The sequence below is a fragment of the Leopardus geoffroyi genome, chromosome E1 (genome assembly GCF_018350155.1).
Source record: "Leopardus geoffroyi isolate Oge1 chromosome E1, O.geoffroyi_Oge1_pat1.0, whole genome shotgun sequence".
NCBI lineage: Eukaryota > Metazoa > Chordata > Mammalia > Carnivora > Felidae > Leopardus > Leopardus geoffroyi.
The window spans coordinates 49,607,099-49,630,715 of record NC_059330.1 but is presented as its reverse complement, the minus strand read 5'-3'; the positions used below and the strand labels follow the sequence as shown (position 1 = coordinate 49,630,715).

General features: G+C 51.4%; 1 protein-coding gene across 4 annotated transcripts in view; it reads right to left on the bottom strand.

Annotated features, from left to right (window-relative positions):
* Window positions 1-23,617, bottom strand: part of ARSG (arylsulfatase G) — a 109,341-nt gene that overhangs the window by 28,446 nt on the left and 57,278 nt on the right. For 2 of the 4 annotated variants that reach the window (XM_045489530.1, XM_045489533.1), the window contains exons 3-8: window positions 17,816-18,003; window positions 14,484-14,531; window positions 12,514-12,631; window positions 9,821-9,994; window positions 1,731-1,927; window positions 823-903 (exon numbers count right to left, since the gene is read on the bottom strand). In XM_045489530.1, the coding sequence (XP_045345486.1) occupies window positions 823-903; window positions 1,731-1,927; window positions 9,821-9,994; window positions 12,514-12,631; window positions 14,484-14,531; window positions 17,816-18,003 (806 nt within the window). The remainder of the gene's footprint in view (window positions 1-822; window positions 904-1,730; window positions 1,928-9,820; window positions 9,995-12,513; window positions 12,632-14,483; window positions 14,532-17,815; window positions 18,004-23,617) is intronic. The other 2 variants (XM_045489531.1, XM_045489532.1) reach the window with 2 other exon arrangements.

Sequence of the window (23,617 nt, the reverse complement as noted above, 5' to 3'; positions counted from 1 at the left end):
CCCCCTCACATACATCATTGTGCATTGGCTAATTATTCCTTTAACAGGAGGAACTGATGGGTCGACAGGCATATTTTCCAAGCCTGGGGTCCTCACTGCCGAATTGTCCCCGGCACTGCAGCTGTCTTAGGAAGTGAGGTCCCTGGGGCGGAGGGGGAGACTTTCCCAGAGCACATGGGCACCGAGCTGGGGGCTGAGGGAGGCCGATTTATGCGGTGGGGAGACCACCAACTTCAACTTGGGTGCCGGCTCCACCCTCGCAAGCTGTGACCTTGGGCAAGTTATTCGGCCTCCCTGAGCCCTTCTCCTTCTTCATCTGTAAATAGAGGTGTTACTCCCTACCTTTCAACAATGTAAGGTTTAGCGAGAACATATTTGTGCCCTGAATGTTTCCTGAATGAATGAAATGAATTCATGGGTGGAGGGAGGGAGGGATGACTGAAAAAAAAAGATAAACAGGAAAGAAAAGAAAGGAAGGAGAAGGCCAAAGTTTGCAAGGGCAATGGGATGAAAGTCAAGATGAAGTGTACTTGCTGGAAGGTCCGTGGGCTGAGGGCAGGTCTCCTGAGGAAGTCGAGGGGTGAGGGGTGGGGGTGGGGAGGAGAGAATGGGGTGGTCGAGGCTGAACAAAAACGCTCTTATTTCCCAGTTTATTTCTTCCCTGGGAGCTGGTGGCTGGCGAGCAACCTGTCTGCGGCCAGAACGTTCTAACGATGGCCAGAAGGCCTGCACGTGAGCTGGTCCTCCCAGAGACAGAACCACACAGCTCGGCCTCGGCCCGGCACCCACGGTGGGACGCACCAAGCCCAGCAGAGCCCCTACCTTGATGAGTCTGCCACGATCCAGTGAAGGGACCCACGCTCCCGGCCAGCTCACACTTCTGAGCCCACGGGCCGTTGTCTCCTGGAAACCAAAAGAAGCAACACGTAGAGATCAACGGGCTTCTGGACTCTTTTGCCAATTCTCCCTCCCTCGTCCCATACCCCTGTGCAGCATAGGGGACTGGGCAGGAGAAGGACCCGTAAAAACAATTATGATCCCTGCCCTCAAAGAACCATCCAGTTACGCGAGGCCTTCAGAGAGGTGGGCTTTCCCTGCCCCAAGCTAAGCCCCAGGGTGAGGTTCTTGGCTCAGATGCTTTTGCCTTTTCATAAAGTTTTACGATGGTCTTCAGACCCACAGCTATGTTATTGGGTGCCTCTGATGCACCCAGCGCCCCACCTACACTATCTCACAATCGTCCAACACGCTTTGCAGTAGATGCCATTGGAGGCTCGCTTAGAAAACACGCTTAGAGATGTTAAAGTGCCTTTTCCAGATTCAAACCGGGTCTCTGCCTGACCTGAGAGCAGTGTTTTCAACCGCTGCCCCCATTCCAGACTGGCACCTGGGACCCGATGCGCCTGAGCTGCCGGAGGACTGCACACACCAGCAACGCCAAAGTCACTCATTAAAAGTTGAGAGCGCCACCCAGAGGGCCCTCAGTCAATACAGAAGAGGCCGGCAGGGCACCTGCTCTCCGCACAAACTTTTCCAGGGGCTCAGCCTTGGAGGCCCCAGTGGACAGGTGCTCAGCACTCGGGCCGACAAACACTAGCAGGAGGCCGAGTTCAAAGCCAGCCCCCTGCCCTGTGAAAGAGGATCACTTAGCCCAGACTCTGCCCTTGAGGGGGTGCGGGTAGGGTTATCGAGTAGATCTCAGCGAGCTGGCTGTGTTGTTACTGCTTCACCTGTAAACCAGAGGAATGTGTTTTCTCTTGCCGTGCGGTCGACTTTGTCCTTGATCTGGCCCACCAGGCGGTCCATCTCCCGGAGAGCTGCACCATATGGCCCCCGGCCCCGTCGGTCTGCGGAGAGCCGTGTCCCGGATAAGGGTACATGCATATGAGCCAGGGCCACGTACAGCAAGAAGGGCCTTCCGCTGGCACTGAAACGGGAAAGCCAAGAGGGAGTTCTCCAGAAGGCTCTGCTGGCCTGTTGAGGGTCTCCGTGGCTCCCCCTCGCCTCAGAGAAAAGCCCCAGAACTCCTTCCGCCCCAGGTGCTCAGGAAGTACCCACAGGTCCACAACGTTCCAAGGGAATGTGGAGATAATCCGGTGAGCCGGTCAACGACTGGGAGTCATTGTAATAATCGTTACTGCCCTTAAACACTTACTGAGAGCCTGCGAAATGTGACTCGTGCTGACTAAATTCGCCCTCATACTAACCCTCAGGTTCCCTTTCCCAGATGAAGCTTAGGGGGACAGGGCTTGTCCAAGCTTCCCTAATTCGTAAGTGGTAGAGTCTGGATTCAAACTCGCATCTGGCTGACAGCAAAGCGCTTGGTCTTAACTGTTGCACGTTAAAACCCAGTGCAAACATATTTTAAAATTGTATCTGCTCTTTTGCAGGATCCCGGCCGTCACATCCATTCCCAGCCTTGGCCCTTCCCTAAGAGATGAATGGATGACTCAGGTTGACCACAGGCCATTCCAAGGACGCACATGACCGCCGCGGAACATCTAGATCAAGGATCCGTTACAGGCCCAGGCGCTGGCTGCCCCTATTCTCACCCTGAAGATTCCCCCTCCTGGGCGTGGAGGGACCTGGGTGGCCTCTGCTTCCTGTCTGTCTCCCACCCCCATTCCCAGGCTAGGATCAGGATCCAGGCGGCTGCACAACCACAGCCTCACCCCTGCCTGAAGCAGCAGGGACCTTCCTGGAGCCCCCTCCCACAGACCTTGCCTACGGGGGGAGGGCATCTCCCAGGGGACACAGTAAGGGTGAGGGGAGAGCTCAGTCAAGTTCATACAGAGCCATGATAGAAGCATGGCTCTTTTTACCCCAGCTCCCTCCCCCAGGGATTTTTCTTTAAAAAAAATTTTTTTTAACGTTTATTTTTGAGACAGAAAGAGACAGAGCATGAACGGGGGAGGGTCGGAGAGAGAGGGAGACACAGAATCCGAAACAGGCTCCAGGCTCTGAGCTGTCAGCACAGAGCCCGACGCGGGGCTCGAACTCACGGACTGTGAGATCATGACCTGAGCCAAAGTCGGACACTTAACTGAGCCACCCAGGCGCCCCTCCCTCCCCCAGAGATTTGATTTTCAAGTTGCTCCTTGCTTTTTTTTTTACTGATCCTGACTTACAACGCCCCTCATCAAGTCCTCTCAATGCCCCCAGCTCTGCCTCAAACTGCACCCTGCAGAGCCCCCTGCATCCCGGACCCCTGGGGGGGAGGGGAGCAGACCCCTGGCAGGGGACAAGGGACACCCCGCTTTGCCTGTACTCTGCTCTCTGCCGGGCATAAAACTCAGGACACATGTCCCACGACAGGGGCCTCTCCTTCTTCATTTCAACCAACAGTTTCTCTGCAACATTTCTAGGATGGCACTGTCCAACGCAGCAGTCATGGGAGTCACATGTGGCTGTTTAGGATTCAAGTAATGAAAGTTAAATAAAATTAAGCATCCGGCGGGCGGGGGATGGGCTAGATGGGTGACGGGTCCTAAGGAGGGCACTGGTTGTGATGAGTACTGGATGTTGTAAGTGAAGAATCACCGAGTTCTCCTCCTGAAACCAATATTGCACTGGCTGTTAACTCACTAGAATGTAAATGAGAAAGAACAAACCATTATAAGAATTCCATGTGTCACCTGCTACAACAGAAATGAGACTTGAAGACAGTGCTAAGTGAAATAAGCCAATCGCCAAAGGGCAAAATACTGTATGATTCCATCTATAGAAGCTACCTAGAGTAGTGAACTTCATGGAGACAGAAACTAGATTGGTGGGTACCAGGGACTTGGGAGGGATGGGGGAAACAGGGAGTTGGCGTTTAGTGAGCACAGAGTTTCAGTTTGGGATGCTGAAGAAAATTCTGGACATGCACCGTGGTGCCAGGTGCACGACAATGTAAATGTACATAAAGCCACCGGACTGCATACTTAGAAAGGTAAATTCTGTGATGTGCGTATTTCCCACTACATACACATATATAAAATTATATATATATATACATTATATTTAATTCAGTGTTTCAGTTGCCCTAGCCGAGTATCTCAAAATGCTTCGTAGCCACAAGTGGCTGGTTGGCTACCATCTTGAAATGCACAGACAGAGAACGTTTTTATCCTGGGGGAGGGTTCTATCGGACAGTGCTGACTGACGCCTGTTGACTGCTCTCCCACAGACAATAAGGTACAGTTGCATAGGTTTGTCCTGCACCAGGACGTCCTGCTGAGAAAATGAATCGATACCCAATTCCAGCCCACAATCCACCGGCCAAGCTGTGTGCCCGGGCAGAGATCTGCACCCACCCAGAGGGGGCGCCTTTTTCTAACAGGTCGCTACCATATTGCGGTGGCATGCTGGACGGAGCTGGGTCCAATTTCAGGAATTGTGAAGCCAGTTGTTAAACATGGCCATCGTTAAAAATTAAATGATACAAACTGACGATCAAATAAATTATATGAAAAACAAAGGCAACGCATTCTTATGACTTATCACATCCCGATCATTCTACTACATTCCACGTCGAGATGATCTGTTGTATCCGTGTGACAGAAATACCATCTGGCAGTGTCCCCCTGCACATCTCGTACCAACTCCACATTCAGTGACATCTTCTGGTGGCCTGAAATTAGTCACGGTGAGAGTATTCATACTACAGAAATGGGCGAATGTTCCAAACCAGGGCTTTTTTTTTCTTCCCCCAGAGTGCTGGCTGTTACACGTTTACCAGCTCACCGCACGTATGGGCTGGTGTGGAGGGGAGGGTCCCGCTACCCACACTGTCCCATTCCCGTCATCATGCCCCAGACTCCTGCCCATGATCCAAGTCCCGTCAGCGCCCCGGGCCAGTGGCTGCGAGACACGTGCAATTCAGAGACAAGGCAGCCTAGACAGATGGGAGGCACAGGCTCTGAGACCTACACCCAAATCCCTGGAATTTTTATTTCATGGCTGTGGGACCCTGGGCAGTTAACTTAACCTCTGTTGTCTGTACAATAGGGACGATTATACCTCCCTGATAAAGCTGTGATTATTAACTGCCTGTAGTAAGCATTTAATAAACGGTAGTCTTTTTATTGATAATTCCGAGTAACACATGATGCATGGTGTCCAGGGATATACCTCCTTCCCTGCACCCTGATGCCGTGCTGGAATTCAGAAAGTTAACGTCTGGAGGAAACGAAACCACACAAAACTGGCTCCCTGGGGGTGTCTATCCCCCAAGCCACCCCTTCCACAGGCTCTGTGCTGCATAAAAAATAAAAAGTGGAGAAGGTCAGTTGTTTTCCAGTAAAGAAATAGGTTGATTATAAAACAGTATGATTCCATTTTTGTTTAAAAATATGTGTGTGTGTGTGTGTGTGTGTGTGTCTATGCCTCAGCACAGAATGAGGCTAGAAAAACTTGCTCAAATCTACCGAAAGGGGTTATGTCTGGGAGGTGGCATTTAGAGTGATTTTTCTGTTCCCTATCTGTTGGTCTCTGTTTTCACAGATTTCTGAAGGGAACACATATTATTTGTGTGGCAGAATGAGTGGAGGGGTGAGCAGAGAAGGAAAAGAAAAAAAAAAAAAAAAAAAAGTAAGATGCCAGGCAGGACATTCCAGGAGAGAGAGGACAGGGCACGGCGTGGAGATGTGCTAAAGATTAAAACCCAGGACAGCCAGGGGCGCCTGGGTGGCTCAGTCGGTTAACCGTCCAGCTCGATTTCGGTTCAGGTTGTGATCTCAAGGTTGTGGGACTGAGCCCCACGTGGGGCTTTGTGCTGACCTTGGAGCCTCTCTCTGTCTCTGTCTCTGTCTCTCTCTCTCTCTCTGCCCCTCCCCTGCTCACACTCACTCTCTCTCAAAATAAATAAATAAATAAACTAAAAACAAAAAACCCAGGACAGCCGAATCCGGAGAAAACCATCGGATCTGAAATAGAAAGTGGCAGGTGAGGGGTCCCCACGTCCCATGAAAGGTGCCCAGTGGGCGCCCGGCCGGAGGGCCAGAAGGAGCAGGCACCTGCCTGCCTGGTTGGTTTCCAGCCTCGGACAAGAGGTCTCCCTTGGCTTGGACTTGCTCCCACACTTCTCCGCCTTTCTCTGACCTTCAGCGTCACAGACACCATTCTCACACCCACACTTGAACCCAGTTCCCTACTTCAGAAGAGCACGGGGGCTTGATTTTAAACAGCAAGCAAAGCTCTTTACTGGCAAAAAAGGAGAGAGCAGATGTCATGGGCTCCTGGGTCACGGAGTTGCCTGTCCCCTGCGCCTCCCGGGCTCTGGGACTCCACGCGGGACCTCAATAGGGAATACAGACTCCGTCCCAACCTGGGTCCCTTCCAGCCTTCCCCTCCTTCCTGCTTCGAGACTCTTTCTCTATATGCCAGCTTCTCGCACACTTCACCTTCTGCCCTCCCGTGCCTTGGTCATGCTATTCCTCTCCTGGCAGTAACCTCCCTGGTATTTTGCCTAAAAACACTTAGTCAATTCTTAAGATCCAGCTCGAATGCCACCAACACGCCTCCTCTGCTCCCAGGTCCTGGACGGCTTCCTGCTCCCGGTCCCTCTCTTCCCGCCTCCTTCACCATAGTCATCAGCACTGATGGCACAACCTGTGTTAAAGCCAGCTTTCCACAATTCTGTCTCCCCACTAGCCTGGGAGCTACTCAAAAGCAAGGACAGATCTAATTCCTGTTTGTATCCCTAGCACAACACCGGGCACATCTTTAGGGCAAGATAAAGTCCCTCACTCATTAGCCACTCATTCGATGAATATTTATGAAGCTCCAACTAGACGCCAGGCACTGAGATAGAGCAAGGAACATGATAGATATGATTTCCACCTCCTTGGAGCTTAACATCTGATTGGAAACAGGAGAGGAAAATGCAACTGAAAAATTAATCAGGTAATTATTTACAGATTAGCAGGAGCGACGGAGGAGGACTATACGCAGGGCGCTGTAGGACGGTGTAACTGGGGGGATCAAGCCGCCTTTGGGGTGAGGCAAGAGATCCCCGGGATGGTGAGGCCTGCAGGACGGGGTCTACAGGCGGGCGGTGCAGGTGGCCACTGGAGGCAGGCGGAATGCCACTGAGGAGACCCTGCAGGAGAGGAAGACACCAGGCCCCACTGCCCAGCTATCTGCTAGCTCATCTTGCCCTCGCTCTGTATTCATCGGAGCATTCGCACACGAGAGAGGGGCTAGAAGGGGCGGGGGGTGGGCACGAGCTTGGAGCCCTGAGGCCGGTGGCAGGTTGGTGTAGGTGGGTGCTGGGTGAGGGGCAGGTGAGGGGCAGACCAGCAGGGGGAGAGCGGTGTGGGGTGGGCTCGAGACAAGTACAGGAGGGGATCGAGACCTTGACAGGGGTCCTGGGCTCCGGTCCAGGCAGGCGGGGTTGGGGTGGGGGAGGTGCTTATTTGTCACCTGTGTATCTCTGGGACTAGTTCTGAGCGATGAAGGCCCCGCCACGTTGGCCACGTGCCCTGATTTCAAATATCCTAAGCTTTGGTTCACACCGAGACCCAGCACCGCCCCCCTTGCTGGGCCCTGTATTCTCAGTCCCAGAGGCTGGGAGGTGCGGGAGACGGGCAACTCCGTGACCCAGGAGCCCATGACATCTGCCCTTTTTTTTGGCTAATGAGGAGCTTTGCTTGCTGTCTAAAGCATCTAAATCAAGGGTTAGCTTTGGGCATGCTGCCAGGTCAAGGGAATAAATTCAACCAAAGATCTGGGAAGCCGGTTAAGCGTCTGCCTCTTGATTTCGGCTCAGGGCGTGATCTCGCGGTTCAGTAGTTTGAGCCCCACGTCGCGCTCTCTGCTGACAGGGTGGAGCCTGCTTGGGATCCCCTCTCTCCCTCTCTCTCTCTCTCTCTCTCTGCCCCTCCCCTGCTCTCGCTCACTCTCTCTCTCTCAAAATAAATAAATAAACAAATTTAAATTCAACTAAAGATCTAAGTAAAAACTTTCAAAGAAGTCTAGGTGGGCTTCCTGCCGAGAAGAAGAGGGAAATCCCACCCTAGGGACTCCTGGCGGTTTTGACAAACAGGTCCGGGTGGGGAGAGTGGGGCCCAGGCCCTGGGGGCAGGGGTCACACAGGAGGAGTACAGATCTAGGGACCTTTCTTGCTGATGCTCCAAAAGTCATGGATGAATTGGCAAGTCAGATCCTAAAGAAATCAGCACGCCTCAGGATTGTTTCCCGTAAAGTTAAAAGACAACGGGATTCATGTGACTTTTCACTTAATAACTGATTAATAAATCAGCAAAACTCTTCACCTCCTTCGTACGATAAGGAGATTGTTTGTGGAATTTTCTGTTCTGGAGCTGATTGGTGGAGGAACAGCCCGTGCCCCCTGGAGAGCATTCAGCAGTCCCCAGCCGGCCGCTACCCCTCCTCGGACACCTGTGCTGTCCAAAGCGCAGCAAAAGCAGGACTGAACTGTCCCCTCCAGCCATGAAGCATCCACCTGTCACAGGGCACGGGGAGCTGAACCATCTCGCAGCCCCAGGGAGCACAGACGTGTTCAACCCTCCAGATGGGCGAAGGAGCTTTTGCCCGTTTACATTAGCCATTTGAAAAAAAGCCAGTGTTTCTCAGGAAGGCCCGAAAAACTTATAAGATGCAATCCCTGAAGCCCCAATAGGCTGCCCTCCAGATTTAGGCCGTAAGGAGGTTTTATTATCAAGAATAAATTGCTGCCTCTGCTCCGCCTGTAGCCCTGCTCTCCAGAAAAATCTGGGGTTGAGCAAGGGCTTGGGGGCATCCTTGCACGTTCAAGGACTGATGTGATCTGTTTTCCACAGGTGGAGTCTGTTTATTATTCTGCACAGGCAAACAGGCACCCGGCATGTTATTTCTTGCCCTCTGAGGTTAAGGCTGTGGGGCATACGAGAGAAACTGCTGGAAGCTGTTCCACTGCCCTGGAGGAGTCTGCAGTCTTGGGAGAAAGTTGAGCCGCGCACACAGGGGCTCTTGAGAGGCCAGAGAAAAGGCAGCTGTGAAGGGTCAGGGCAGGGCTGAAGTGATGGGGTGGGGGCGACCGTGTGGGCACGTGCCTGCCCCCCACCGTCTGTGGATCTGCACCGGGCCGGGGCGCGCGCCGTGGCACGGTTTCTGCTCTTTGTTATTTTTAACGAGTCATTTCTAACACTGAAGGATCAGGGGATTTCACGCAAGGGCCAGGTGTCTTGTGTGTGGCCTGGGCTTTCACGGGCTCACCGCTCCCTGAAGCCTTACACTCAGTCTGCTTCCCTCTGTCCGGTTAGTGAGCAGGGCCCCCTAGATGCTGGAATTTGCAACCCGTGTGCATTATATTGAATAACGGCCCCCAAACATATCTAGGGTCTCATCGCTGGAAACTGTGAGTGGCGATGCCACTGAATTAAGGATCTTGAGATAGGGAGATTCTTATATATAATCACAATAATTATGGAAGACCTTAAGTATAATCACAAGTGTCCTTAAAAGTTGTTTTAGCCAATAAGGTGGTGGAACGTTTGTTACAGCAGCAACAAGAAGCTAATACACCCTGTCAATTAATGAATCAACAAATGCCTTGAGCGCCCAGAATACAGAGGCAGACCCTCCCGTCCAGAGCTTTATAGGAGAGGACAGCAGAGCGTGATCTGAGCAGGGAGATGGGAGGGTTCCTAGGAACTCTGGGAACACCCCTGCGGAATTTCTACCCCAGGCCTGGAGACTCCAGGGGAGGCTCTTCTCCAGCTTCGTGTCCAGGGGACACGCATGTATCCATCTTTGTGGGGCAGGGGAACGCCACCACGGCTGGGGGGAATGCTGAGGCCAGGGGACAGCACGTGGGGACCGGGGGACTCCTTACCTCGCGTGTTGGATGAACTGGGTAGCTTTCTCCGCATATTTCTGCACGAGACCACTCAGGTTCACCGGCTGCTCCACGATGTTGAGGTTTTCGTACAGAGGAAGGGCCACGTCCGTGTAACAGTCCCTCTCGTGGGTCCTGTGCGGGAACCACAGACAGCATTCATTTCCGCAACTGAAACAGCCGTGGTGTAGAACAAAATGCTTTTATGCAGCAACACATGTAAAGACAAAACACTTAATAACCTGGCCCCAGATGATTTGTCCAGTCTGCCATTTCCTCCAAGAGTAAAACCAATAAAACACCTTCTCTTCTCTGCCAACAACGTTTATGCTCCTCAGACAGGCCTGGCCACTCCGCAAAGCTCACAAAGGCTTCCGTGAGCTACAGAAATCGTTCCTCCCATTTTGTCGGGAGAGAAACTGAGGTCCAAACAAACTAAATTACTCAAGCAGAGTCCCATAGCCAATGAATAGCCCCCATCCCTGGCTCTCTCCACTGACCTCCCTAAATGATGCCTTCCATCTATGGGGTGCTAATGCTTGGTGCTTTCCTAGGTCGGCCATCGGGACTCTGTGTGACATGACATCTAACAAAAACACAGATGGCCAGGGACAACTTAAAAGTTTCAAAGCATGTTAGGAGAATTGGGAGAAGCTTTAGCCATTGGAAAAACTGGGGGTCAATACAGTTTTATCTCCTGAAAAAAAAAAAACAAAAAAACCCTCAGCCCTTGGTCTTATAGATGGAGATGAACCTTGCATGCGAAATGTCCCAACACATGTGGCTGAATTAGGACCCTGGCCGTGACCGTGGCAAATCACCTAAGCTTTTTTTATTTTTAAAGCAAGATTCTGGTTTTTTTTTAATGTTTATTTATTTTTGAGAGAGATAGAGAGACACAGGTGCAAGCAGGGGAGGGGCAGAGAGAGAGGGAGACGCAGAATCCGAAGCAGGCTCCAGGCTCTGAGCCGTCAGCACAGAGCCCGACGTGGGGCTCCAACTCACGAACCATGAGATCACGAGCTGAGCCGAAGTCAGATGCTGAACTAACTGAGCCACCCAGGCTCCTGTCGATTCTTTTTTATTTTTTTTAAGTTGATTTATTTATTTATTTATTTATTTATTTATTTATTTATTTATTTTGAGAAAGAGACAGAGAGGGAGCAGGGGAGGGGCAGAGAGAGAGGGAGAGACAGAAAATCCCAAGCAGGCTGCGCCCTGTCAGTGCAGAGCCAGACAAGGGGCTCAAACTCATGAACTGGGAGATCATGACCTGAGCCGAAATCAAGAGTCGGGAGCTCAGTTGACTAAGCCCCAGGCGCCCCCACCTAAGCTCTCAGAGCCCGACTCCTCACCTGCAGCGCGCCCCTGCCCTCTGAAAGGGCCAAACAAGACAACAAATGGTTAGCACTTTGCACGCCGTGCGGCATATCAGCAACTCCATAAACACCGAGGCCCTCTACCCTGGCTGCCACGGGACCAGGAGAGAAGCCGAGAAACAGGGAGAGAGAAAGGGTACTGAGAGCCATCTCCGGGAGGAACTCTGTCCTCATGGTGCAGATAAGCATCGGAAAGAGACGAAAATCCCTCATCACACTTTGATGCAAACCCCGCCCCCCCCTACAAAAGCTTGGGGGACAAGGTGAGACTGGGGTCAATAATCGTCAAGGGCCACAGTCTGTGAAAAAGAGGAAAAGGTTATGACTCTACTGGGCATCCTCATGCTAACCCCATCGTTGGTGTCACGTGTTTTAGGTTTTTATGACCTTGTGGCAACTTCACCATCAGCTAAAATATCTCCCTTCCCCCCTCTCCCACTAAGCCACCCCCCCCTTTTCTTTTCTATTCGATTTAACATGGATTTAAAGGGGCCTGGCTGACGTGTCATACCAAGTGTGACCACTGATGTGCCCCCCAAGCCGCAGCTGGTAAGGAGGGCAGCGACGAGCCGTATCACACTTCACTTCTCCCCCTGCGACGTGCACACGAAGCCACCTGGCGTCTTGTGAAAAGGGAGGCCTGGGATGGAGGGGTGGGCGTCTGAAAGTCTGCTTTTCTTTTTTATTTAAAAAAAAAATTTTTTTTCGACGTTTTTATTTATTTTTGGGACAGAGAGAGACAGAGCATGAACGGGGGAGGGGCAGAGAGAGAGGGAGACACAGAATCGGAAACAGGCTCCAGGCTCCGAGCCATCAGCCCAGAGCCCGACGCGGGGCTCGAACTCCCGGACCGCGAGATCGTGACCTGGCTGAAGTCGGCCGCTTAACCGACTGCGCCACCCAGGCGCCCCTGAAAGTCTGCTTTTCTAACAAGCACCCGGATGACTGCTACGCTGCTGGGCCAGCGACCACCCTTCGTGCAGCAAGTAGGCTCTAGACTCAGAGGGACCCAGACGGGGAACCCGTGTCTCTACCTCTTACAGCTCCAGGGTGACCTGGGCAAGCGGGTCCTTCCCTGTACCTTCACTGGTTTCCTTACTTGCAAGGTCAGGATACATACCCACCGCACGCAGTGGTCCCACGGCTTCCAGAGCCCGTGACAATTTCTCAATAAACGGCCATTATTATGTTAACTACTGTGTTATTCATGAGCCAGCTAAGGCTTCCCGTCCCCGCCCCCTCCTGAGGGACTACACCCTTAGGACTTCACCTTGCTCTGGAGCCCACTCTCTGTTCCTTGGATCGGATTACCTTGACGGTCCGTCCCCGTCCCCCCGTGGACACGCTGGACAAGGAGGGTGGTTGTAGCCCGGGGTGTCGGTGCAGCCCATGTCGTGGCTGTATGGGATTCCAAAGTAGTAATCAAAACCTGGAAGAGAAGCAATCGGTGAGCACCCCCGCTTGGCTTCTGTGCTGTGAGCCTGCATTCTTACACCCAGGACAAAAATTTAATTTTCCATGATTTAATACTGCAGGGCTGTGGAGTATGTAATTAAAAGAGGATTTGATTCATATCCCTTTGTAGTACGCAAAGAAAACTCTTTGCTGGGTTCTGGCTGTAAGACTAGATTGGCAAAACATCTTGGGATTAGAGTTAACCCAGAGTGGGAGGAAGTGGAGAGAATTATTGAACACCTACCATCCCAGTGCAGTTATGAACACACTCAGTAAGCATTTGATGAAAATCAAGTACATGCATGGTACTTCAAGGAATAAAAGAGACTGCCCTCAAGAGACTGAAGGGGAAGCAAGATATATAGATTAAACTGTAAGAGGTTGGGATGTGGGGGATGGAGAACGAGGACAGGGTACCAGGGAAGAGATACAAGAAGCAGGCGGCGATATGAGTAAACCTGGAGATAGGAAACAAGGCACCTCAGAATGCCCAAGTCGGCAGGCCTTTCCAGACTATCTGGTCCAGGGACACAAGTACATGGCAGGTGCTTCTCAGTCCCAATGGCAGACTCCACGAATCCAAGATGGCACCACTTCCTGCTGAGCAAGATCCACTCTCAGTATCCCTCAGCACAGGAACTCCAGAAATACGCACTCAAGGTGTCGACACCCTGATCTGGTTCAACCTCCTCACTTGTCAAGGAGGAAGAAAGACCAAGTGGGGAAAGTAAGTTCTGCACTAATTTTTAGTCAGTGGAAAAGCCAGGTCCACACTTCCTTCACCTGCCGTTCTTAAAAAGCACATGTAGAAGATGCCATGGCAGCCCAACTGGAAAATGGGGCACAAGGGAAGAGAGGGGGAGGAAGGAGCACCGGAGAGGCGGAGGGGGTTGGAGAGGGTGCTCTCCCAGTGGGAGCCCGAGGCTGAAGGCTGGTTGCAGGCTGGTTCTCTGAAAGCCATTCTCCAAATGCAAAGATCTTCAGACACACATGTTCCCCCGTGTCTAGGAGAGAACATTCCATGGAAATAGAGGGAGACATTGGGACAGAGGAGGGGAGAAGTCTACAAAATAGAGAACCGTGTTCAAGGAGAAAGCCATCCATTTGTTTCTCCAATAGCAGGGTAGCAGAGAAGCGCATGCCAAGTAGCGACAGGGGAGAAGCCATGGAAGTTGACGTAATGATCAACCGCCTTGAAGAGAAAGTCCGAGGAGGACTCTCATATGAAATGGAAGAGGCAGGTCAGGGGGAGAGCAGAGGCAAAAACCACAACTTTGGAAAGCCATCGAAAATTCGGTGAATTGGACATTCAGAGAGCTTATCCGTCAGCACGCTGACTTTCAGATCGTTGGCTCAGGCAGCTCGATCTTGGCCTATTCTCCAAGGCCCCGAGCGTCGGAAATCTGAGGCGGTGAACGGCTGCAGGAAGAAGGCAAGAGAGAGCATCTCCCGTTTGGGTTGATGATCTGCTTCTGTGAACCCTCGGGACAATTTGTACTTGCTATGACACTGGACATGTCTGGACCTCATGGGGCCAAATGTTCTCTGAGACGTGGCCACGGATGGGCTCACGATGGGAAGACCAGAAAGGGCAAACAGACACCAAAGAGGGGGGTGTCCAGGAAAGATGCCACGCGAGAAGGGCATGACACCAAGGGGAGCCCTGGGTCCCCCAAATGCACCTAAGTGACCCTGTGAATAAAGATGTCCTAACTCGGGAGAGGTGTACCCCAGGCGCAGGATGGCTTAAATGTTAATGGAATCCTTTTACACCAAGATCTTTACTTCCTGTTTCCCAGGTAACAAATTCCCCAAAGCATTCTTACCGCGGAAGTTGGGGTGGTAAGATCCATGGTGCCCGAGATGCCATTTGCCTGTAGGAAAGCAAGAGAGAGACTTTCAGACGAATCCCCATGGGGGCTCCTAGCGCCTTTGGGGAGCTGATCACATACTCAGTTCCCCATCAGTGCTGTCCTTTCCTGAGGACGAGCAAAGAGAGGCTGTAAGTGCTGTGTGAAAGCCAAGTCTCGCTCTCTGGGACTGAGAGGGAGCCAGGATGAGTCAGGTTCTACCCAGGAAAGCACAGAGTGAAAAGGAAGACAAGCCTTTCCCAAGGGCCCAGAGAAGCCTGCAGGCTGAGCTCCTGCTCCTCTAAGAGCATTCAGTGCCCACAGCGACCCCATGTAGCCCACTGCACCAGCTCTACCCTCCTGCGCTGGGGCCCCTGCCGAAGCTCGGAGGACAGGTGCGCGCTCCAGATAGACTTGGAGATGCCTGGTTCTCTCCTGGTTTCATCATGCTCTCTGACCAACATCAGCAGCCCACGGAGCCTGCACAGGGCCCCCGGAGCCCACCCCCGACCCCGGCCTGCTGCTGCCCCAGTGAAGAGACCCTCACCTGGACAGCAAAGGAGGAAGTTAAAATTCACGGCTGCGCCTCGCTCTGTAAATGCGTTTCTTTGCGGAGAATGACTGGGTGATGTGTGGCAAAAACTCTGACCACGTTTGAGCTTTCTGACCTGTTAATTCCGCTTTGAGATGCAGGGATCCCAGGGAAACCAGCCACGAGGCAAGGGGCAGAGAACGCGGTACACAGATCTTAACAGCGGCAGCACTGAATGATGCCCAAGGGAAAGAAAGAAACAGGCAACCGCAGGACTGTGGCTGAAGCAAGTTACTTTGCAAGGCCTCGATGAAATACTACCAAACTCTCTTTTAGAGACAAATGCATGTAGCAAAAGGTAATAACCAGGGAATCTAGGTAAAGGGAACAGGGGTGTCTATTATTCCCTTTTTGCAACTGCTCTGTAGGTTTGAAAAAAAAAATGTAACATAAGATAGAGGGGAAATGGGTTAAGCACTCATGTGGAAGGCTTGGATTAAGCATCACGTGGAAATCCAAAATTATATTAAAATGTTTAAGCTGTTTCTAAGATTATGAAAATTCTAATAAATAGGTAAAATTGTATTACACAGAGATATAAAACAAGGGGCCCCTGGGTGGCTCAGTCGGTTAAGAGTCCGACTTCAGTTCAGGTCATGATGTTGTAGTTCGTGGGTTCAAACCCCGCATTGGGCTCACGATGAGGAGTCTGCTTGGTACTCTCTCTCTCTCCCTCTCTCTCTCAAAATAAATAAAGACAACTTTAAAAAATGTCAAAAGAGGGGCGCCTGGGTGGCGCAGTCGGTTAAGCGTCCGACTTCAGCCAGGTCACGATCTCGCGGTCCGTGAGTTCGAGCCCCGCGTCAGGCTCTGGGCTGATGGCTCAGAACCTGGAGCCTGTTTCCGATTCTGTGTCTCCCTCTCTCTCTGCCCCTCCCCCGTTCATGCTCTGTCTCTCTCTGTCCCAAAAATAAATAAACGTTGAAAAAAAAAATTTTTTTTAAATGTCAAAAGAAGAAATATAAGATATGAGGAAGGGGTTAAAAGGAGGGCCTAGTGGTATGTATACTAGACCTTAAACCAAGGTTAGAAGGAAAGTGTGGGTGGTGCCCACGGTCTTGAGATTGCTTCGGTGGGTTTTTTGTTTTTCCCACAAGCATGCTTACAGGGAACTCATAATCACAACACAACGTGGCCGAATATCCAGTCTCTAAGATGCAAAAGGTAGATTGGATGGGGAAGGGAGAGTTAATGTGCAATCAGTGGCTCACTGGGAGTTCAAGGGCATGAAGAGGGAAGGGCAAGCCACAGCAAACCCAGCTCAGGTACAGCCCAGCCGAGTCCCAGGGGCCAAACCCTTCCAGGCTGTGACCACGACAGGGATGCGTGTGATGGGGCCAATAAGGATACTCAGCCCCTCGTGGGAGCTTCAGGGTAATTATACCTCCGGGGTACGGGCAGGAAGGGATGGAAAAGGAGAGATCTTAGTTTGTAGCTCCTCCCCCTGGGGCTCGCCCACCTGGGACAATGAATGAATGCCACGCTCCAGTCTGACCTTCTGTAAAAGTATGTGGGGCTCCTCGATCCAGAGGAGAAGGTGGGGTCGACACCAGAAACCGGAGCCTCCTACAGGTTAACACGGGCGCTCCAGGCATCAATAACACCCCCACAGGGACCCTCGCCGCCATCCTGTTTGTTGGAAACCCTCCCTTGCCACGTCGTGTAAGAAGGGAGGCAGGAATCCCAGTGGACCCAGCTCTTGGAAAGTCAGAACAAGCACAGGCAGCCTAAGGGTGCTGTTGGGACTGCTGCGTTGCCTTGGCCTCTGGAAGGAAGGCCAGCGGTGGAGCAAAGCATCGGAGCGAGGCTGGGCAGAGACACCTGTCTAGATCCTCCCGCCACAGGGTGGGCGACACTGAACAGGTCTCTCCACCCGTCTGAAAGTCAATCTTCTAACATACATCCTGGGGGAAATTATCATCTCACAAGGGATCTCCCTACCCTGATGCAAAGAAAAACTTAGCTCACTACCTGGCGTGTAGCACATGTTGACTAAGAGGTGCCTACAGAAATTTAAGAAGAAAGGAAGCCACTGGACGGCGTGGCAGATGCCGCTGTTTGCCTACCTTACACCCATGCCCCCACTTGTCCTGCTAACAGAACTTCGGTTTTGTTCAGGGGATCGGAGACCCGTGCCCAAATCCAAGTCGATCATTGTAATCCTAACCCCGGTTTTCCCAGCCTTTCCTGCAGCAAGGTGTGGCCATAGAAATCCACCGAGGAGATTTTAAATTAAGTGCGTTTCTGCCCGGAGGGAGGGGGAGTGTCTGAGAACAGATTTGCTCTCTCAGAAGTGAATACAGGAGGCCACGGGAGGCTGGCACCTCCTCCCGTCTGTTTCTCCTTCCTTGAGGCCAAATTATGGTGAATGGTACTGAGCAGCTCTGTTGCAACCAAGAGGCAACAAGCGGCAGGACAAAAAGAGCAGAAAAAACAGAAATGGTTTCCTTGAGCCGCCCAGCCAATGAAAGCAATCACTCACCTCTAAGCTTGTTACAATGGGAGGAAAACCACTCCATTGATGGTTTTAGTTCCCTGTTAGGTCTCTTCAGTTACTCATAGCTGAGAGCCTTCCTAACACTGACAGCAGGAAATCAACAAAAAGCAGACATGAACAGAAGAGGGTGGTGGCACGTTGGGGCTACCCAAACAGAAAGCGGGCACCCCATAAGTGCTATGGGAGGTGGGGGTCCCGGCTGCGGAGCTCCAGGGTTACCTATCATCCCAGTGACATAGCCAGCTTGCCGCAGCACCTCAGCCAAGGTGGTCTCATTGAGCGGAAGACCCCCCACGGAAGTGACCGCAAAGTTGTGCGTGACTCCATTGCGAAGGCCGAGCCGTCCGGTGAGCAGGGAGGCCCTGGAGGGGGAGCAGGTGGAGGCAGCTGCATGGAAATCCACAAACCTGCACAGAAAGAAAGGTGATGGGGTCCCTCTATCCCCAGAAAGCCAAACCGAGAGAAACTCGATTCCCACCCAGTCCCCAGGATCCCAGGGCTGGGAAAAGCTCCAAGACCACCCAGTGAAGGGACACGTTAGGAAAATGAAGCTCAGAAGGGTCGTGCAACTAATTCAAGGTCACACAGCTAATTCAAATTGTCTTCATCCAGAATATTTAGTGGATCCTGTTGATCCTGTTTATCCCACGTTTTGCATTCATCCAGTCACTAAAATTTGTATCTCTAAAATCAAGACCCGTGGACATTCCAAGGTGCTCCAAAACTTTGTGTTTTGCAACACGCACATCCCTAGCTGAGGTTGAAGAAGGCGGTCTCCTTGGTTTGGCTCTCGTACTGCAAGCAAGTGCCTTCCTTTCCACCGTCCATTGAGTGCTACAGTTTTGGCATTTCTGTGCTTTCTGTTGGTGATTTTGCTGTGTCAAATGGTCCCCAAGAGTAAGACTGAAGGGCTGCCTACCGCTTCCAAGTGCAAAAAGGCTGTGATGTGCCCCATGGAGCAAACACAAGTGTTAGACAAGCTTCATTCAGGAACGAGTTACGGTGCGGTCTGCCATGAGCTCCGTGTTAACGAATCAAAAACCACAGTACACAAGACGACTTTGAACAGAAACACACAAGGACAAAACAAGGTTCTGTAGTGATCTGTTGGCAAAAATGTAACCAGAGGCTCACAGGAGTCTAACTCTGCAGATCCCCTAGAAGCAATGGTTCGGTATTCCGCGATCCAGCGTTCACGGTGACTTTATAGAGTAACTATTGCCAATGACCAGAATCGGCTGTATCTACTACACATTACTGGATGCCCAGCCTTTTTTTTTAGACACTGTGGAGAAATATAAAAGAAGTCTAGCCATTTTCTTGCCCTCAAGGAACGTGATTACACTTAATGTCACAACTGGCCACGTGGGTCTCCCGACGGGATTATGTGAAGTTGATATCATCAAGGATTCTTATCAAGAGCATTGAACCTGAATCTCATCATGCCTCTGGACCTAATTTCCAGGTTACAGGAAATACAGCTGACAGAACTGATTAACTGACACCACAAGGAAATAATCTTAACAAACCATCTGACAACATTCTACGACATTCCACCACAACTGGTGTAGTTCTTCAAAAAGTCAATACCCGAGCAAAAAGTGGCATAGTGGGGGATATTCTACACTAAAGGACACTAAAGAGACAACCCAAATGTAATACGTGATCCTTGGCTGGATTCCAGTTCAAACGTGCCAAGAGCACATTTGGGGGCTAATTAGAGAAACTTGATAGGAGCTGCCTGTAAGATGCCATGGGGGGGATCGTTGTCCATTTTCTGGATTACAGCCATGTAGAGGAATGTTTTTGTTCTTTTTTTTCTTCCGGTTGTATTGGCATATAACATTGTATTCACTGAAGGCGTACGACATAACGATTTGACGCATGTATTTACTGGGAAACGATACCCACAATAAGTTCGGTGAACAGACCTCACTTCACACATAGCTACCCTTTGTGTGTATGTGTGATGAGAATTTTTAAGATCTGCTCTCTTATCAACTTTCAAACGCACAAGACGGTGTTGTTAATTATAGTCACCGTGCTGTGAGTTCTGTGCCTTAGAGGTTACTTATCTCATGACTGGAAGTTTGCACCTTTGGACCCCTTCACTCATTTCCCCCACCCCTACCCCTGGCAACCACCACTCTGTTCTCTGCATCTAGAAATTCTTTTTTTTTTTTTTTTTTTTTTTAGATTTCACATACAATTGAGATCTTATAATATTTGTCTTTGTCTCACTCCTTTTACCTAGCATGATGTCTACAAGGTCCAACCCACGTTGTCAAAATGGCAGATTTCCTTCTTTTACAGCTAAATAATCTTCCATTGTCTACTACATAATAAAAAAATAGACATTCTTATTACATTTAGAATACATTTTTACTACGTTCGGAAAGATTTTAGGGGCCCGCTTGGTTAAGCTCAGTTGCTTAAGCATCAGACTCTTGATTTTGGCTCCCGTCATAATCTCACAGTTCATGAGATCAAACCCCACGTCGGGGCTCTGTGTTGACAGTGAGGGGCCTGCTTGGTATTCTTTCTCTCTCCCTATGTCTCTGCCCCTCCCTGACTCACGCATGCACGCATGTACACTCTTTCTCAGAATAAATAAACTTAAAAAAAAAAAGAAAGTTTTTGTTACATTAAGAATGCTGGGGGGCACCTGGGTGGCGCAGTCGGTTGGGCGTCCGACTTCAGCCAGCTCACGATCTCGCGGTCCGTGAGTTCGAGCCCCGCGTCGGGCTCTGGGCTGATGGCTCGGAGCCTGGAGCCTGTTTCCGATTCTGTGTCTCCCTCTCTCTCTGCCCCTCCTCCGTTCATGCTCTGTCTCTTTCTGTCCCAAAAATAAATAAACGTTGAAAAAAAAAAAAAAAAAAAGAATGCTGGTATTCTTTTTTTTTGAGAGAGAGAGAGAGAGAGAGACAGACAGACAGAGCGTGAGTGGGGGAGGGGCAGAGAGAGAGGCAGACACAGAATCGGAAGCAGGCTCCAGGCTCTGAGCCATCAGCACAGAGCCCCACGTGGGGCTCGAACTCGTGGACCACGAGATCCTGACCTGGGCCAAAGTCAGACGCTTAACCGACTGAGCCACCCAGGCGCCCCAAGAATGTTTTTATTCTTGAGAGATGTATGCTATAGTGTTTATAATAAAAGAGCACAATATCTACACCCTTCGAATGACTCAAAAAAAAAAAAAACCCACCTTCTTTATAGACAGAGCGAGTACAAATAAAAATGGCAAAATGCTAATAACAATTGAGTATACTGTCCTTTTCATTTTCCTTTATATTGGAGATTTTTATTATTAAAACTTAATATTAATATTTAACATTAAAAGTTTCAAAAGGATGACAATCTGGAGTCTAGAATGAGCAGAGCTGTGACAGGATGGTGGCCAGGCTGGCCAGGAGGGCAGGGAGGACAGGTGGCTTAAAGGTCAGGTAAGCCCCTCAGAACCATGTGCATCCAGGCTGCTGGGAGCCCGGCGGGCGAGCTCAGCCATGCCGGGCAGAGCGAAGCCCAAGGTCCTGGGGTGGATAAGGGACTGGCCCACAGGCACCAAGTCAGCAGAGCAAAGCCGGGCTCAGCACCTCTCTCCTCCTCTCCACATATGACCCATCCTCACCTAGGGGCCGGTGGGAGGGGGGTGGGGGGCCTTTAAAAGTGCTCCTCTGACCACTGCTTAATACTCTAAAACGATTGCCTGATGCGCCCTGAAAGCCCGCTCCCTCGCAGTCCGCCTTTCAGGCCTCTCCTTCCCTGCCTCCCTCAGGCGCCAGCACAGGGGGCTTCTGGGTCTTTTTTAGGATCTGCAGATTGCCAGCTCCTTCCCAAGGTCGGCCTGCACCTGGCACGCTCACCCAGACCTTTGCATGGCCCATCCTCCCCATTCAGTTTTCCCGCAAGGGGGCCTCCGCTGCCCTCTCATCAGGCACCCTGAGGGCATAGTTGGTAACACTGATCCCAACCCGAATTACCTGGTTTATTTTTATGTCCTTTCTTTCTGGGCCAACTTCCCTCCATGCAAGCTCCCTGGGAGGAAGGCTTTGCCTGTCGCTCACCGCTTATCTCGGGCTCCTAAAACTGGGCTCTACAAATACAGGGTGGAGGGGAGGAGGGAGGATGGGGAGGGGGGAAGAGAGGGGAAGAGAAGGGTCTTTCCTTCCCAACAACTTCATTGAAAATGTAACCCAACCTCGGGGCCCCTGGGTGGCTCAGTCGGTTGAGCACCGACTTCGGCTCAGGTCATGATCTCACAGCCCGGGAGTTCGAGCCCCGCGTCGGGCTCTGGGCTACAGCTCGGCGCCTGGAGCCCGCTCCTGATTCTGTGTCTCCTTCTCTCTCTGCCCCTCTCCCACTCAGGCTCTGTTTCTCTCTCAAAAATGAATATATGTTAAAAAAAAATTTTTTTTTAAATAGAAAATGTAACCAAACCTAAAATTAACCATTACCGGGAAGTGGGCGGTGGGGTGGGATGTCACCAAAAGTGGCACCTTCCCAACAGTTTTAAAGATAACATGCTGACGTGGAGTTTGCTCATCGAAGTGTCACGAAGAGATGTGACATCAGGGACCCGTGTGAAAGCAGGGGATGAGGTCACAGAGAGCAGTCACGTTTAAACACTCCTCCCCCACACTCCAGAGTCTGGGTCACCACCTGCCCCCTGCGCTATAGCCTCAGGTCTCCGCCATAACCCCAGACCTGGACGGCCGTGGTCCCCAAGCCCAGTGACAGCCACTCTAGACCAGGACCGGCCATTTGCCCAGGCAGTCCTCCTGCCCGGGACAGTACTTGCGCAGGGGCTTAGACCAGCCTGGGGACAGGTCCTTGTTTTCTGTGCCCCCGCAGAGGCCAGCCTGGGGCAAGAAAACGGGGAAATGCGTACAAATCCCTGCCTCTCACTCACATCCAGCAATTCTGTCACAAGACTTGGGACAGAGAGGCTTAGAACAGTGTTTAAAAGGGACTCCACGGGGCGCCTGGGTGGCGCAGTCGGTTAAGCGTCCGACTTCAGCCAGGTCACGATCTCGCGGTCCGTGAGTTCGAGCCCCGCGTCGGGCTCTGGGCTGATGGCTCGGAGCCTGGAGCCTGTTTCCGATTCTGTGTCTCCCTCTCTCTCTGCCCCTCCCCCGTTCATGCTCTGTTTCTCTCTGTCCTAAAAATAAACGTTGAAAAAAAAAAAAAAATTAAAAAAAATAAATAAATAAATAAAAGGGACTCCACCTGGGGCGCCTGGGTGGCTCAGTCAGTGTGGGCCAAGAGTCATGACTTCAGGTCATGATCGCAAGGTTGGTGCGTTTGAGCCCCGCATCAGGCTCTCTGCTGTCGGCGCGGAGCCTGCTTGGATCCTCTGTCCCCCTCTCTCTCTCTGCCCCTCCCTGCTTGCGTGCCCTGTCTCTTAAAAACAAATAAGACATTTAAAAAATAAATAAATAAAGGGACTCCGCCTGCAGCCTCTCGCCCCCCTACGAGGACCAACTGTACTAAAAAGAAAGCCCTTACGAGTCTATAATGTTTTCACGTCCCTCGTCCCTCAGAGACGCCCTCCGGAGCGACCCCCCAGCCTGGGTACAGCCAGCAGGGCCCTGAACACCCTGCCCTTCGCCATGACCTTGGCATTTGCAGAGGTGCTGGCCCTAAAGAGCAGTGAGGTCTGCAACCCCCCCCCAGCAACACGGTGGTTTCCTCTTTTCTTGTTTCTTTCCTTTTTTCTCCGTCTTTTAAAAAAATGTTACACTCAAGCCTAGGGGCGTCTGGTGGTTCCCTAGGTTAAGTGTCCGACTCTTAGTTTGGGCTCAGGTCGGGATCTCACAGTTCATGGGATCGAGCCCTGAGTCAGCCTCTCTGCTGTCAGCGTGGAGTCGGCTTTGGATCCTCTAGTCTCCCTCCTCTGCCCCTCCTCTGCCTGTTCTCTCTCTCTTTCTCAAAAATAAATAAACATCGGGGTGCCTGGCTGGCTCGGAAGGTTAAGCGTCCAACTTCAGCTCAGGTCATGATCTCTTGGTTTGTGAGTTTGGG